The sequence below is a fragment of the Erinaceus europaeus genome, chromosome 2, assembly GCF_950295315.1.
Source record: "Erinaceus europaeus chromosome 2, mEriEur2.1, whole genome shotgun sequence".
Taxonomy (NCBI): domain Eukaryota; kingdom Metazoa; phylum Chordata; class Mammalia; order Eulipotyphla; family Erinaceidae; genus Erinaceus; species Erinaceus europaeus.
Genome location: NC_080163.1, coordinates 143,431,645 through 143,448,305, shown reverse-complemented (window position 1 = coordinate 143,448,305; position 16,661 = coordinate 143,431,645). Strand labels below are relative to the sequence as shown.

The window sequence follows — 16,661 nt, the reverse complement described above, 5'->3', positions numbered from 1 at the left end:
TGTATCTATATTACTTGGCATTTAACACTTTCAGCTTGGACCAGTATTTCACTGAATTGCATCACATCTTCAAATTATACAGATAGGAAGCTGTAGTCTCTAGATAATTATCCTGGTTTAGAAAAGTACTATGTGTTGGTTTTCTTTTAAGCTCAAGGGAATTCAGGGCTATGAGCCTGGCTATCTGCATAGTAGCAATAGAACTTTACTTTCTGAATACATGCGAACAGGACATTAATGGCTGCCTGGTCATAATTCTGCTTGGCCTCTTCTATCTAGCATACCAGATCATTTTATAGTGTGGATAATGGAGCATGAAGGTTTTTTTTGAGAGCTATATGAGCCTTAAACTCATTGGGGATGTTGAACCATGTGCTGAAAAGGCAAAGCATTTGTTCTTACATCTCTTTGGGGACCCTGTAAATACGAGTCATTGCATTGGGGTCCACTATCTCAAAGTCTCACTTACATAGGTTGTTGAATTTGGATACTTTTGAGTGACTGTGGTGTTCTGGTAGAGACATACTTTTGTTTTCTTGATTATTCATTTGAAAAATGTAACATACTGGGGGGAAAAAAACTCAGATTCTGCCAGTTACTCCTATAATCTAATTAAGAATTCAAACTTCACATACCAGCAACAACAGGATCGTTATGCTCACATCATAGCTTTGTTTATACCTGTAATTATATTAATGCACTTATGTTTAAATTTTGGCTTTACTTTCTTGGCTGCTCTCTGGGATCTGTATTTATCTGTAAAATTTAGTTAATTATAGAGATTTGCAGTAGTAGAGATTAAATGATGGTAGTTGTAATTATAACTATTGATCATTTTTCAAAATATTTTTCTTATTTTGCTCAGAGATTCTATGAATTTTATAGATGGATCATACTTATAAAGATAAAAAATAATAGGAATGGAAAAATAACTTTCTTGGGTAATGAGCAGCTTGGCCATATGAACAATCCAGGTTTGAGCCCTGAAGGATGCTTAGTGTTTTTTTTTTTTTTTTTTTTTCTCTCACTGAGTATGTCTTGCTATTTCTATCTGGAAAAGTCAGCTGGAGCAGTGAACTCCCTAAAATTATCCACAAGGTAAGGGTTGTGGAGACAGCATAATGGTTCTGCAAAGAGGCTTTAAATGCCTGAGGCTTTTTTTCCCCCTAGGTTCAATCCCTGGCACCATAATAAGCCAGAACTGAAAAGTACTGTGTTCTCTCTCTCTCTCTCTCTCTCTCTCTCTCTCTCTCTCTCTCTATCTGATGCAGTGTTTTTAAAATGGATAACATTTGTTGACAACTTAGACTATGTGTCATCATAAACTCATTAAGTTGTAACAACCTATTAATTTAAAGTTGTATATATTCTAGAATTGACCAAAACAGTATCTCCTATCCACATACTTTTTCTTTCTATAATTTAGTGTTTGTTCATTTAGAATATTGTATATTTCCTTCAGGAAATTTTTTAGTCCTATCACTGATAGGTGAGATCTATAATTGTGACAATCATATGACTACAATGCAAATGATGTTACATGATATCCAAATCTAGGTCATAATTAGCAATATAGTTCCTGTTCTGTGTCCTATGAGCTGCCATTTTCAGAATATATTCAATTCACTCTACATCAAGGTCTATATAGAGAAGAGTCAACAGTCTTGTTATTGGATCCTTCACTCCCTATAATTCTGTCTCCAGTCACTGCTATGGAAACAGAAATAAAGTTTTTCTTGATGACTTGTCAGAATTTCAGGACTATTATTGTTTCAAATCACAAAGATTTTGTGACAGAGCTAAATCTGTCAAAAAGGTGATAACTCACTCAGGTGTTTTTAGAAATAAAAACACTGAGACAGAGATAGGGTAATTAATTTATAGGTTGTGTCTCTATTATTTAGTAAAATATCTAGCAAAACAGCTTCTGTTTCTGGAGTCATGGAACTTTTTATGTCCTCTTACTACTTCTCCAATGTAAGTTTTTTTTTTTTTGATGCTGTTTTTTCTGTTTTGCAGCAATAGTGTAAAGAAACAATTTTCCTAGGTTTCTTCTTTAGAGTTTTAGTAAAGCAAGTAAAGTCACACTGAAAAGTGAAAGTCAAGCCCACCTACTTACTCTGTGGAAACTTTGGTGGGTTGTCATTGACATCGGTCAGTGTGATCGTGACTTTGGTTGTCCCTGAGAGTCCACCCATGTGTCCACCCATATCCTTGGCCTGGATCACCACATGGTACTCCTCCTTGGCTTCCCTGTCCATGTTGGGGAGGGCTGTTCTGATGATACCTAGACAGGAGAGCAGGAAACATCAAAGATACTCTCTTAAAACAAAAAGCTTTAGGCATAGAAAATCAAAGACGAATATAACACCACCCTTCTTAGAAGAGCAGCAGCATGACAGTTATAATCAAAAGCAATCTTAACTGGAGTATCGTGTAAATGCATTTTTTATAAAGCTGTTACAAACATTTAACATTCTGCAATGTAAGGACAAGTAATAACTTCATCATTCTCAGGTATGCAGCTGAAAAGATTCCAAAGATTTAAATATTTGAAGGCCCATAGATTGCACTGGTGTTTATGACTAATATGCTTTTTTTGTTTTGTTTTTTAAATTTTTTTTTATTTATTTATTTTCCCTTTAGTTGCCCTTGTTGTCTTTTTATTGTTGTGGTTACTACTGTTGTTGTTATTGCTATTTTTGTTAGACAGGACAGAGAGAAATGGAAACAGGAGGGGAAGACAGAGAGGGGGAAAGACAGACACCTGCAGACCTGCTTCATCGCCTGTGAAGTGACTCTCCTGCAGGTGGGGAGTGGGGGCTTGAACTGGGATCCTTAAGCTGGTCCTTGGGTTTTGCGCCACGTGTGCTTCACGTACGCTTAACCTACTGCGCTACCTCTTGACTCCCAACTAATATGCTTTTGGAGCACCAGTAGAAGCTTTTGCAACTACTACTACTACTACTACTACTACTACTACTACTACTACTACTACTACTACTACTACTACTATTATTATTAAGACGGACAGACAGAGAGAGATATCTGTGGCCTGCTCCACCACTATGGAACACTCCCCCCACCCCCCACAGCAGGTATGGAGCAGAGACTTGAACTCGGGTTCTCACACATGGCAACTTATGTGTTTTATGGGCTGTGCTATTGCCTGGCCCTTTGCATGTAATTATTAGAAATATTCCATGGTCCATATTAAGTTAAAAGTAGAAAGCATATCCTTCAAGCATTATGTTAACGTATTAACATTAAATTTTGAAAGATCCTCAACCATTTAAAACGATGATGTTGTCTTCTATGCATCCTCTTGGGTAAAACATGAGGGCATCATGTTGAGTGAGATAAGCCCCAAAGAAAAGGATAAATATCAAATGATCTCACTTACTAGTGGGACTTAATAAAGTAGGGACAGGGAGGAAGAGCACACAGTGAAACATAGACTGGATAAGGTGTATAGCATCAAAGCAAAGGACTCTGGGGAGGGAGGATAGGAAGAAAACTTTGGAGGTCTAGTACAACATGAAATTGTATGCATATGCCAATGACTGCACTGTAAAGCATTAACCTCCTCAATAAAGAAAGAAAAAATTTGAAAGAGCAAACCAACTGGTTGCAATATATAAACAATGTTTATATAGACTTTGACCTATCACTAAAAGCCATGATTAATGAAGAAAGTCTATATGAACCCTGTATATTAGCACATGATTTTTATGAAAACCATATTCACTGAAGTTTTTTGGAAGCATGTGCAAACCTTTTCTCTATATAGATACAGTAACACCTATTCTGAAAATATATAGAGAGTAAAGGGAAGGAGCCTTCAGCTCTGTCCCCATAACCTCAATGTTTCTGTTTCTCAGTAACAGCCTTAAACTTACTGGACCTCCTTTTCTTTGTTAAAGAATTCTGTGCAGAACAGTGCTATAGGTGTTGCTCTTTCTCTCTCTGTCTTCCTTGTTTCCTCTCAATTTATCTTTGTCCCTATTCAATAGGTAGTAGTAATAATAAACTTTTTTCAAAAGTTTGCAACAAGAAAACTATAATTCCTCCACTTTGTTTTGAGTGTGTGTGTGTGTGTGTGTGTGTGTGTGTGTGTGTGTAGCCCTGCTCTTGTACATGTGAAGTTTTACCTTTTTTTTTTTTTTCTGGGAAGGGGGAATAGACAGAGTGAGAAAATACCCAATACCATAGCTTCCTTCAGTGCCAAAGTATTTCCTCCATGATGTTGGGGCTCAAACTTGGGCTCAATAGATAACAAGACAGGCACTCTGCCCAGTCAATTATTTATCTGGCCCTCATCTACTATTTTTTACATTTCAAAAATCCAGCTTAAATGTCTTTTATTCTAGATATGTCTGATTGTATTCTCATGTTAGATTCATAAAACATATTTTGTATTCTCATATTAGATTCATAAAACATATTTGGAAAGATAATTATATAGATGATGTTGTATACTTACTGTCACATCAGTAAGCACATAAGTCTACCTAATAATGATGACATTATTACCTAGTAAATCTTGTATTTGGTAAGCAGTCTAAAAGGTGATTAGAGTGTATGTGTATATTTGCTTTTAACCAAAAATATATTTTTAGCTTTCTTTAATTTTTTAAAAGTATTTTTATTTTATTTAATGGGTAAGAGTTGAGAAGGGGAGGCAAAGAGTGATGTATATATATATCTGAAGAACTACTCCACCTCTCATGAAGTTTCCCCCCACCCAATGAGGACCAGGAGCTTGAACCTAGGTCCTTGCACATGGTAACATGTGCACTCAGCCTTGTGTGCTACCACTTGGCCCCAGCCAACCAACGGTTTCAATAGATAACAGGGAAAAGAAAGGTGAATAGGTTGGATAAAAGAGGTCATTTGTCATCAAAGTTTGGGGCGCCAGTATGCCGAGCTAACTTCACGGGCGGGAGACAGAGACCAGGAAAACAAGGCTGAGTGGAGAAGCTGTATTTTTTTATTCATGAGCAAACGGTTCAAAAACTGATAATCTAATCACCACACAAATCTGTCTTGCATCTTTCTCCTCCTCTGGCAGCGTCAGGAACTCAGGAAGTACTTAGGATAGGGGGCAGGGAGAAGGGAGAAGCTAGAAAAGGCAAAGACTAAACCACAATCTCCTGGAGGTGGGGGGAGTGAGACCAAACCAATGTGAAGCATACCAACAGTCATTATTACGTGATGGATCAAAAACACACTTTTGGTGGCAAGCATCATGTATATACACATATTGATAAATGCCTGTATACCTCTTAATGGATTTTAAACCAATTTTATTTCTATTAAAAGTCAATAGTCTAGAATGAGCAAATGTAAAACAATAATGGGCTATAATGGTGGCTACAAAAACAAACAAAAGAAGTCTAGATAAGATTGCACGGAGAGATAACATAATGATTATACCATTGTTGCCCGAGAGTGCAAAGTCACAATTTCAATCCCACAGACCAGTATAAACCATAGCTGAGCTCTGTACTGGTGTACCAAAAAAAAGTATACAAATAAAAAGATAAGATAAGATCACATATTTTTTTCCTTAGTGAACTTGGAAAAGCTAAATGTCAAATGCCTTTTATATAATCATAATACAGAGACCCAGAAACTGTATTCTGAAGCATAGGGGATACAATAAATATAGATAAGTGGAAACTGTTTCCAGTAAATGATCCAAATATCTGACTGGGAGAGAAAGAGGGAGCACACACACACACACAGAGTCATATATATATATATATATATGGAATGTATAATATTTATTAATAAAAGTTACGACTAACAGTTACTGCAGAGTATTTGTTAACATCTTTGAAATACATATTGTGTAAAAGAAGTTTTTGAGATAAGATTATAGATGAGAAGCCTTCATGGTTTATTCTTATAAAAGATTCTTAAAATTAAATTTTATATAAAAGTGGTGAAATTTTTTTGTTTGAGTTGTATTTGTTTACTCATTATTTTTCTATTTGTTTTCTATGAGAATAGCATAAATTCCTCTTTCTGGATGCTAATGGCCTTTGGAATCTAAATGTTTTATGAGAAGACCTGGAATACACTGACTTCAAATATTTCAGAACATTAACATCCTACAAAGTAGTCTTCAGAACAAATTATGATAGCTAACAGTTTTTATATCAGTCTTAATGTTCTATGGTTTTAAATGTGAATTCCTGATTCAACTTAAGAGTTAAGATAAATTCTTTTGCTTTCTTTTAAAAATATTTTATTTATTTGTTATTTATTGGACAGAGAATTTGAGAGTGAAGGAGGAGATAGGGAGAAAGAGGAGAAATAGCTGTAGCACTGCTTCACTGCTCATGAAGAATTCCCCCTGCAGATGAGGACTTCGAGGGTCAGGGGAGGGGGGAGGCTTGAACCTAGATTTTTAGTACTGTAACAAGTGTGCCCAACCAGGAAGGATGCTGCCTGGCCCCTAAGATAAATTTTTAAATGAAGTTGAATATGAAGGTACAAGACTGTTTATTGTGACATGTGAAATGCAAGCAGAAACAATAATATTAAGTGTCTATAATCAATATTTGCCATCTGCTTTTTGTCATTAAAATACCAATTTAAAGGAGTAGGGAGTATCTCAAAGTGTTAGAGAACTAGACAGGTATACTCAAGGCCTGAAATGAAATGCCCGAGGTTTAATCTTTGGCACCACCATAAGCTAGAGCATTTTTTTTTCTGCGCTCTCTCCCTCTTTCATACAAATAAATAAAATAGTGAGCACATCAATTGAAAAGAGATTTTAAAAATCCTAATTAAACTCATTGTCTGCTAACTATACGCCAGGCACATGAATAGTGCTCTTAGTCTTCACAATAATCTTGCAAATAGTCTCTTTTACTACCTGAGAACAGAATACGGTTAGTGAGCAGAATTGGTCTCCTTACAATGTATCACAAATCACAGTGATATGGACAGTACCTGTCTGTGCTTCCACTGAAAAGTAGGGTTGTCCTTCCAGGATACTATAGACTAGCTTGGCGCTGTTCCCATAGGTGGGATCATCTGCATCCGAGGCTGTCACCTGAATTACTGATGTTCCTTAAAGGTGAAATAAATTTATTAGCGACAGCTCCTTGATTCTCAAACTGATATTCTCTTTCACAAAGTTTAATCTAAAAATTAAAAACTAAGGAGAGCCCCATACATTTTTCAGCATCTTTTTTTGCTTTCCTGTGGTTGATATATAAGAGTTTTCCTTCCTTCCTTCTTCCCTCCCTCCCTTCCTTTATTTCCTTTCATCTTTGCTTCTTACCTACCTTATGTTTGTTTTATTTCAACTACTATAGCTTAAAAATAGTTTTCCTCTATCCATTGTGTGTCCTGCTGTTTTTTGTTAAAATAATTATAATATAAATATTATTGCAACGGTATTCTAAGACCTACACAATTGAAATGTTCAATATATCAGGTAGTTAACTAAAAATCTTCCCAAAGAGAATAGTAAAGGATAATTAATGATGAACTGATTTTTCTGAAAGGACAGAGTGCAGTCTTCCATATGCAACACAGCAATAAATACATCATTTTATTGTTGCTTTGCTTGTAATAAAATGGCTGCTAGTAGTACAGTTTAATTAATTTATAGCTATAAATATCTTACAGAATGCTGTTCCCTACTGGCAAGAAAATTGCATATTCCCACTTCTAATGGTTCTGATACTGAAATAATAGAAAACTACCAGTAAACATCTGGTGCATTTGTGGGCCATGATGAAAGGAAAATTTGGAGTTGAAGGAAGGAAGGTGGGATTCCATTTGAAAAAAAAAAAAGGAAAGGAAAAAGTCTATTTCATGTTGGTCACAAGTAACTGAGGGAACTCCTTCTCCTGTACTTCTGAAGAGGGAGAAGGAGATGCTAGAGGAAGAGAAGAAACAATTGTCAAACTCCTCTGTGCCAGGCACTGTGGCACTGTTTTGGATACATTCTATGTGCTCTTCTCATACTGCTCTGCTCAGCAACTTTGACATCCATTGTGCTTGTTAGATATTTGCTGTGAGAGGTATGAAATTCTGCAATCTATTTTGCAAATTGGGTTATTGCCAGAGTTAGAGTTGAGAATCTAAATGTAATCCAACAAACAAACAAAACCCAAATTCTTTCCATAATATTTTCAGCTGAGGGGCAAGGTTTCATGTGGGAAATGAGGGAGCTTCTGACAGTCTTAATATACCAATCTCTCAGCAATTTTAATGTGGTATAAAAGTAAATCTCTTCTCTAATTGCTCTGCTGTAATTAATTAAATTGTTCAAACATCTTTTAGCTCTTTCCATATAACCAGGCATGATTCTAGGTAGTAGAGATTTATAAATGAGAATAGGTTTAGGGTCAAAGAGATTATTCAGTATTTATTGCAGTACAAGATTAGAATGGTTGAACCCTACAGTTTCCAGATTTAATCCCTGGCATGAAGATAGACCAGGCCTGACAGATGCTTTGCTGTTTGTCTCTTTCACAGAAAAAAAAATCAAATAAAAAAGTCAATTTTTAAAAAGTGAAATTATTATTAGGTTCTATTATCATTACCATTGTAAGCTAAAAAATCATTAATTTTTAATGTTTAAAAATGTTGTAGTAGGACTTCATTAATTCCATAACAGCTCTTTGTATCTTATTTGATTTAACCTACATCACAGAAAATTAAGGAAGTTATGTTATCTAGGGTCATGTGTCTGCTCAGAGGCATAACAGTGATTCGAACACAGTGCTGTCTGACCACAGCCATGAAAGTCTTAATGTTATCCCAAACACGGAGGTATCCCCCAAAGGTAGGGGCAGTGGGAAATAACTTGATCTATCCTTTTAAAAATTTTAACTTTCACTCTCTCTCTCTCTCTCTGTCTCTCTCTCCCCTCCCTCTCCCTCTCAACAGGATTATTGCTGGTGCTCAGTACCTGAATGACAGATCCACCACTCTTGACTGCCTTTTTTCTTTTGATGGGGGTGGGCAGAGATAGATAGAGAGAGAAAGAGACAGAGAAAAAGGGAGATACCTGTAGCACTATTTTAATGTTCATAAGATTCCTGCAGGTGGGTAATGGAAGTTTGAATCTAGGTCCTCACCCATGGTAATATGTGCACTATATCTTATGCACCTACACCTGGCTCCTTGACCTAATTCTTTCTGGCCCCTTGACCTAATTCTTTCATAAAAAAATATTTTACTGACTTATTTTGGATAGAGAAATTGAGAGCGAAGGGGAAGATAGAAAAAGAAAGAGACAGAGAAATACTTGCAGCACTGCTTCACTGCTTGTAATCTTTCCTTCCTACAGGTAGGAACCAGGGGCTTGAACCCAGCTCCTTGAGCACTATACCATATATTCTCTACATGATGTACCACTGCCCAGCTCATTAACCTAATTCTTGACACTACTATATTCTATGCATTTATTTGATGTCTTCAGTTTTTTCATTACAATTCTCAGCCAAATAATGAAGAATATAAAAAATAATGGGCAGAGAAGAAGGCAAAAACAAAACAAAACACTTCAACCTGTCTTTCAAGAAATACTATGTAAAGTTTGACTTTACCCAGAAGGGAAGGAGAGTTTTGTTTTGTTTTGTTTTCCTTATCTCTCCTTTTACATTACAGGCTCTACATAAAAAATGGGAGAAGGCTAGAATTCTAAATTTTGCATTTCTCTTGAGCAAGTTTATTACCATTCTTGGTACTTGTTTTTCTCATTTGTAAAATGGGTTTTTTTTGGTGTCCATGAACCTTAAGATAACTTGAGCTCTAAATTTCTAATTCATATACTATACTCCCTTTGAGCATGAAAGTCTCTGAATAAACATTTCTTAACATGAACCATGTATTTCAAAAGTTCTCAAAAGCCATATTCTATAATGTCAAATGAAAGTTATTGCCTGGAGAAGGTGGCTAGCTAAGTAAATTCTTTGGAAAATTGTTTTATCTTTGCAATGTGTCTTAGATGAATAGATGTAGTAACTACTTCTGAATTATTCTAATAGGTGGTAACATGTTGTTATCATTAACTATGCACTGGATACTTTTGATAACTGATATGGCCTTGGAAAAATTGGCTAACTTGTTTCTGGCTTGAGTTTTACATATGCAAAACGACTTAAATAGGACCTACCTCACTGCAAAAAATGAATTATTACAGTGAAAAAAAAAAGAGAGAGATATGTAATTGTGCATGCAAATCACTAATTGTCATGGTGTCCACATAAAACATGTGCTACTACTACGATACTGAACAGTCACATGACCTAGTGATTGAAGGTAAATTATCTCTACCATAATAAAACTAGAAATTGTAACATCTGTCTTACAGTGGAATAATCTAGGCTTAACAGAATAATCATAACTGGGTGATTCCCAATTACTCTGCTAGTGTCGGATCCAGAGTTACTTAAATCATGGTATTCCCATAACTCCATAATTCCTCATACTTTTTAAAGTCTGACTTTAAAACCTCAAGTTATTTTGAAACATGTTAATGTTGAACTCCAGAGAATACTTCTTTGTTTATTATTTTCTCATAGAAGACCCAGCATATATTCTATGTCCTGATCTGGGAAAATGAGTAACAGCCCAGCCACCCATAGACAGCAGGCAAGGTGGGTCTCTCCCACAGTACGCACCCACATTGGACCTCTCAGGCACGTTAGCATGATAGACCTCATGCAGGAACTCAGGAGGGTTGTCATTAATGTCCTGGACCTTGACAATAAATTCTGACGGTGGTTCTAGTGGTCTGTTGGTGTGTCTGTCCACTGCTTGAGCCATCAGTGTATACTGGGCTCGCTCTTCTCGGTCCAATGTCTTGGTGGCATGAATGTTCCCTGATTTGTCATCAATCACAAAAATGGTTCCAGCTCCTTCACCTGAGAGAATGTATTTAATGTTCCCATCACCAGAGTCAATATCAGAATGAAGCTAGGAAAAGAAAAAAATGAGATTTGTAATTCCATGAGGCTTGTATTTTTGCTATAAGACACACACACACACACACACACACACACACACACACCACTTCTCCCTCTCCAATGAGAGACGTTTTCATCTTATTTTACAAATGTATAAATAAAGAAATGGAACTTTAGATAAGATAACTGCCTTAGATATACAACTAGGGGCACAATGAACCATGGTACAAACATTTTTTGCTTCCCCACCCTCTTCCATATATATATGCACAAACTTCATAAACAAACTTATACAGTAATGAGGTGAATTTGAAATATATCCTCACTGTAGAGATGAAGCAAACATCTATGCAATAAAAAGTCTTCTTATTTATGAGACATATTTTATCACCTGTTTCTTGTGAATCCTCTAAGACATATTCTACGCATAGGAAAAGGCTATTTTTACTTAAGTATTCTGTTTAACTTTTTATATGATAAAGTGCTATAGTATACAAATGACTTATTTTTCTCTAACAATAACTTCAGTTGACCCTTCCACATGGGTACATGTAGATCTACCTCACCCACTATATGTATATTATTATCAAGCGGTCTAGTGCATGCAGATGTAATGCCTAACTAGAGACTGATGGTTTCCCCTCCACAGTGCCCAGCATGACACACACTCTGTTTCCAGCTAGAAATGTGGAAGTCCACCCTTAAACAAATTCCACTTTATCAGAGCATCTGAAAGCACTCAACCTGGACTGTCATCATCAAAGGTAACAAACCATGTATTCCATTCCCCAGTTTATGGAAGACACAATTCCTCATTCAAATGCACATCAACATTAATTTAAAATGAAGAGCCATAAGGTCCAACCACTTTATTTCTTTATCTCTCTCTTCTCTCTCTTACTCAACCAACCTGACATCTGATTTATTCCTATATGACTAGCTATAAAAAATTCTCACTACTTCCGTCCCCTTCCACCTTTTTCCCTATGATCCCCTTTAGTTGGGAAGACAACCACTTGCTCTGAAGAGATACTGAAATGATCCTGATCCTTCAGGTCCTATCTCTTCTGCATCTCTTTTCTCTCTAACACACAGAGCTCCCCACTGAGAAAAGTTCCAAAGGCAGAGGTTCTATTTTCTCAAAACAAATCATGTATAGCTCTCCACATTGTTCAAGCTACACAGTTCTTGCCATGGCTGAAGTCTCTTCTCCCTCTCTGGGCACAGAGCCCATCTCCTCTATGCAGTGAACATGCCAATTATTTCTCCGTGTTCCTATTTCCCAAGTCTACATCTGTTTTTGATACACACTTTCCATTTTGGGAATAAATGCAATTCCTTTGGCGCATCATTTCAAAATGATACTTTCCCAAAAATTTATTATTAAGACATTAATAGGAAGCCTTTCCATATGTGCCAACTAAACAATTATGGAATGTTGTTGTCATGTTAAGGAGCAACTAGGAGAATTTCATTGGAACCTCTAAGCCTTAAAAACCAGCACCTTCTTGCCCTCTGTTCCTATTCTGGATTATGCTTGTTCAACTTGCAGGTCCCAAGATGTTATCCAAGTTCTTATGAAATTCCTGGTGAGACGTCATAATGGTTATGCAAAATGATTTTCATGCCTGAAGGTCTAAGCTTCCAGGTTCAATAGCACTACCACAACCTTGAGCTGAGCTGAGCAGTGCTCTGATTAAAAAAAAAAAATGTTCTTATGAGACCTCTTTCTTCCCTCCAAAATGTTACCCTTACTATCCCATTTATTTTAGCTTTTTTTTTTTAGTTCCTTAAATAACTGTCTTTTTTATATCTTTTTTTTTTTTTTTTACCACTAGTCTCTACCAATTTTGAGGTTAGGAACTATGTCTTGCTAGTCTACTATTTGTCTTCCTGTACACGTCTCCATAGTAGATTTTTTGCTCTTAATCTATGAATACCTAGTTCCCTGTAGTCAGTGTCACTATCCTCCATTTATTCTGTGTTTCACCACAAATGATTGATTATACTTTCAAACATACTTTATACTTTTTTGGAGGGAATGCACAGATAATAGAGAAACAGAGATAATAGAGAACTAGCTAGGACTCTCAAGCCATTCTCAAGTAGGTTCTACATTCCTAAGTCATATTGGAACAAACAAACAAACAAAACATGCATTTTTCTATTTCTTTCTTTTTAATTTTTATTGCTACCAAGTTTATTGCTAGGGCTTGATGCCTGAATAAGGAATCCACTGCTCTTAGAGGCCATTTTTCCCCTTTCTTTCTTTCTTTCTTTCTTTCTTTCTTTCTTTCTTTCTTTCTTTCTTTCACTTGATAGGAAAGAGAGTTTGTGGAGGGGCAGGTAGAACAGGAGAGAAAAAGAGAGACACCTGCAGCACTGCTTTATTGCTTGTTAAGCCCACCCCCCCAGGTGGGGACCAAGGGCTTGAACCTGGGTCTTGGAGTAAAGTTAACATGTGCACTCAACTGGGTGCACCATAACCAGGCCCTGAATCCCATCCATTCTTACAACACAGTCATTCATCTCATTAAATATTTACAAAGGTTTCTTCAAAGCAGGGCTCAGCAACACCAGGTCCCTGCTGACAGTTTGGGATTGAATGGAGAAACAGACAAATAACTACCTGTAGTAAATAGTAAAACTATAATAATAATAATAATAATAATGAGTTGGACAGGGAAGAGAGCATAATGGCTATGCAAATTATCATGCCTGAGGCTCTGAAGTCCTCAGTTCAGTCCCAGAACTACCATAAACTAGAGCTAAGCAGTGCTCTCTGGAAAGAGAAAGAAAGGAAGAAAGAAAGGAAGAAAGAAAGAAAGGAAGGAAGGAAGGAAGGAAGGAAGGAAGGAAGGAAAAAAGAAAGAAAGAAAGAAAGAAAAGAAAGAAAGAAAGAAAGAAAGAAAGAAGAAAGAAAAAAAGAAAGAAAGAAAAGGGATATAGGAACATCCAGGTTGCAGTAAGTGCCCCCAATTGGAAAGTAATTAAATAAGTAACTGTCATTCAGTAGACTATAGTACAGTCATTAAAAACACACTTTTATGGTATAAAATCAACTGGAAAGCGGAGGAAATAGCTCTCAGAGAAGCAGACTTCAATACCTAAGATTCCCAGTTTGATCCTTAGCATTACCATGTACCAGAGTGGTGCTCTGACTTATCTTTCTCTCTTTTTTTCTATCTCTTGTGAAACTCCCTCTCTCCTAGATAATAAATAGAAAGTGTTTTTTTTTTTGTTTTGTTTTGTTTTGTTTTTGGCCTAGGAGGTAGCTCAGTGGATAAGGTGTTGAATCCCTAGAATTCCATGGATGATGTTCTACCCCTTCTCTCCTAAATAAATAAATAAATAAACATTTTAAAGTAAATATTAAAAAAATAAAGTGAAAAGGAGAAGCATTTGTAACAGGGATAAGTTTTTTTTTTAAAAAAAGACTAGAAGGATATATGAAAGGTAGCTATATATGTTTTATTCTGGATGCCCAGACCATAGTTTTTTCTCTCCTACCTTCTACTGGAATAGTGTTGAGAGGAAAGTAAATAATAAACAACAGTAGCCTTACCCTGCCCACCAGCACGGGGTCAGGCCCAGTGTACTCCTCTATCACAAAGAATTGGTTCCAGACCCAGCCTCTCTTGGAGCGCTGCAGCACCTGCCCTTCTTTGCCCTTCTCATGGTGCCCGTGGAACGAGGGTCGTAGGTGGCTCCGCCGCTCTGTGGTGAAGGCTTGACTGTGGCACAGCACTCCCAAGAACACCAGGGTGGCTTGTAAACAGTAGTTCTCCTTCATTTTTTGGTTATGTGGTAGGCACAGGAGAATGTAGCTGTCACCCCTCCCACCAACTGTGTGGCCGCCAATGGTGGCCTCTCAGACAAGTCAAACAGACCTCTCTTGGAGCAGGAAGTCTCTGCTGCCTGAGCACATCACGTCAGGGCTGCTCACATCCCCAGTAGGCTTCTGCAGACAGAAAGAAAATCAGATTAGTTCCATGCTCCATCTGCATTTCATTTCAATGACATTCTGTAAACATTACCCATATGTAACCAGGAGAATGAACACTTTGCCTGAGTCCTAAAAAGGATGAGATGAGTAGAATTTAGCCTCTGATATGTCATGTCTTACTTACCATCTGGTCAGTGAGCTAAACTTGTGCACACAAAATTCTTCAATATGAAGGTAATTTTGTTTTCTGTGGACTCCAGTGGCCCAGGACCCAATAGCCAGCTATAAGTTTTGTGTAAGTTAACTGCCTTCATAGAACTTAGCTTGCTCATTTATGAAATGGGTATGAGAATGAAGTATTCAGTACAAGGCCCACATATGAACAAATGACTAATATCTCACAAGTTTTTTAGCACAGTGCCACGTACACAGAAAGTCCTCTACATTTATCTGGTATTAATTATTGATCTTCATTATGCATGGACTTGGTTTTTAAGAGGGAACTTATTTAGAATGTTTTGAGTCCAGAGGAGAAACATAATGTGGACCAAGGAAGGAGATGATGGCAGAGAGTAGGAGCAGGTGAAGGAGACTACTGAAAGGATGAGATGACTGGGCTCAACAGGTCAGTTACTATAAGTAGAGAGTGAATGGACTGATCACAAAGAAGGAATAGCATACCCTGAACCCCAAAGTTGTTACAAGTATAATATATCCCAAGATACTCAGCATGGCCAGACTATATAAGGAAGGCGGAAGGCAAGGACTTTTATTAGTAAGGAAGGAGAGAGCAGATTCTGATAAACCACTAGTGGCCACTAAAATATTTTTTAGTGAAGTAATGGATCACATTTTCATAGATTAACTAGTAAGGCATTAGTGTCTGTTTAATGGGCAAAATTTGCTCCTTCATTCAGATGTCCCTCAAGAAGTACCTTAAACTAAGATTCTTGCAATGGGTAATTTATTAGTTTTGTTTAATCATATCAAACAAAACAAAATGATATGCTGTCAGTTGATCCAAGTCTTCCTGACACCTATCCAGGATTCAACTATTCATCAACAAGAAGACTGTGTTAACATCTTTCCATACTCCTTATAAATTTCTGAGTATCCTCATTTCAGTCTTGCCTCCAGCACTCTATTTCTTCTCTCCTAACTCCTTAGTCCTTAAATCCTGCTGCATATTCCTGGGGTGCTTTACTTGACTTAAGTCTTTTTGGTGCGAGACACTTAAGTTCTCATAAAGAACTTCCTTGTTTTCCCTCTCCACAATCCTTCCCTACTTTCTTCTAAACAAGCATACTCTCCTCCCTGTCATATTACTAAGATACCAGTTGGAGCTCAGAACCCCAAAATCCCACTACCAGCTCCCTATATCAACATGAAATAATCCTGGAAAATTTGGGGGCATGAAGAATGACTTACTGCTAACATTTCAGTTCATCACTGGCAGAACTACTGATGAATGAAATTGGTGAACTTTCTGAGCATTCAGCGAATGAAAACCATCATGTATTTCTGTCTGTTTGATTTGGATAAGGTGGTAGATACAAGAGGAGAACAGAAAGGAGGAAGCATCTATTTTAGCATAGTGTGAGCTACCGAGATATACATCAATTGGTATACCACTTCTGTCTCTACATGGCACTGAGCAGATAGATACAGGCACTCTGAGCCTCTCTCGTCTCATCTAAACAACAACAACAAAAAAGGTGGGGGAGACTTGACATGAAACATAATTAGATCTCTCCCTCAATTCCTAGAATGCCACA

General features: G+C 36.9%; 1 protein-coding gene across 1 annotated transcript in view; it reads right to left on the bottom strand.

The window, feature by feature from the left end:
• CDH11 (cadherin 11) overlaps positions 1 to 16,661 on the bottom strand; it is a 170,021-nt gene that overhangs the window by 35,507 nt on the left and 117,853 nt on the right. Inside the window, exons 3-6 of the mRNA XM_007517769.3 lie at positions 14,506 to 14,901; positions 10,656 to 10,950; positions 6,964 to 7,083; positions 2,120 to 2,287 (exon numbers count right to left, since the gene is read on the bottom strand). Of these exons, the coding sequence (XP_007517831.1) occupies positions 2,120 to 2,287; positions 6,964 to 7,083; positions 10,656 to 10,950; positions 14,506 to 14,733 (811 nt within the window). The 5' untranslated portion in view covers positions 14,734 to 14,901. The remainder of the gene's footprint in view (positions 1 to 2,119; positions 2,288 to 6,963; positions 7,084 to 10,655; positions 10,951 to 14,505; positions 14,902 to 16,661) is intronic.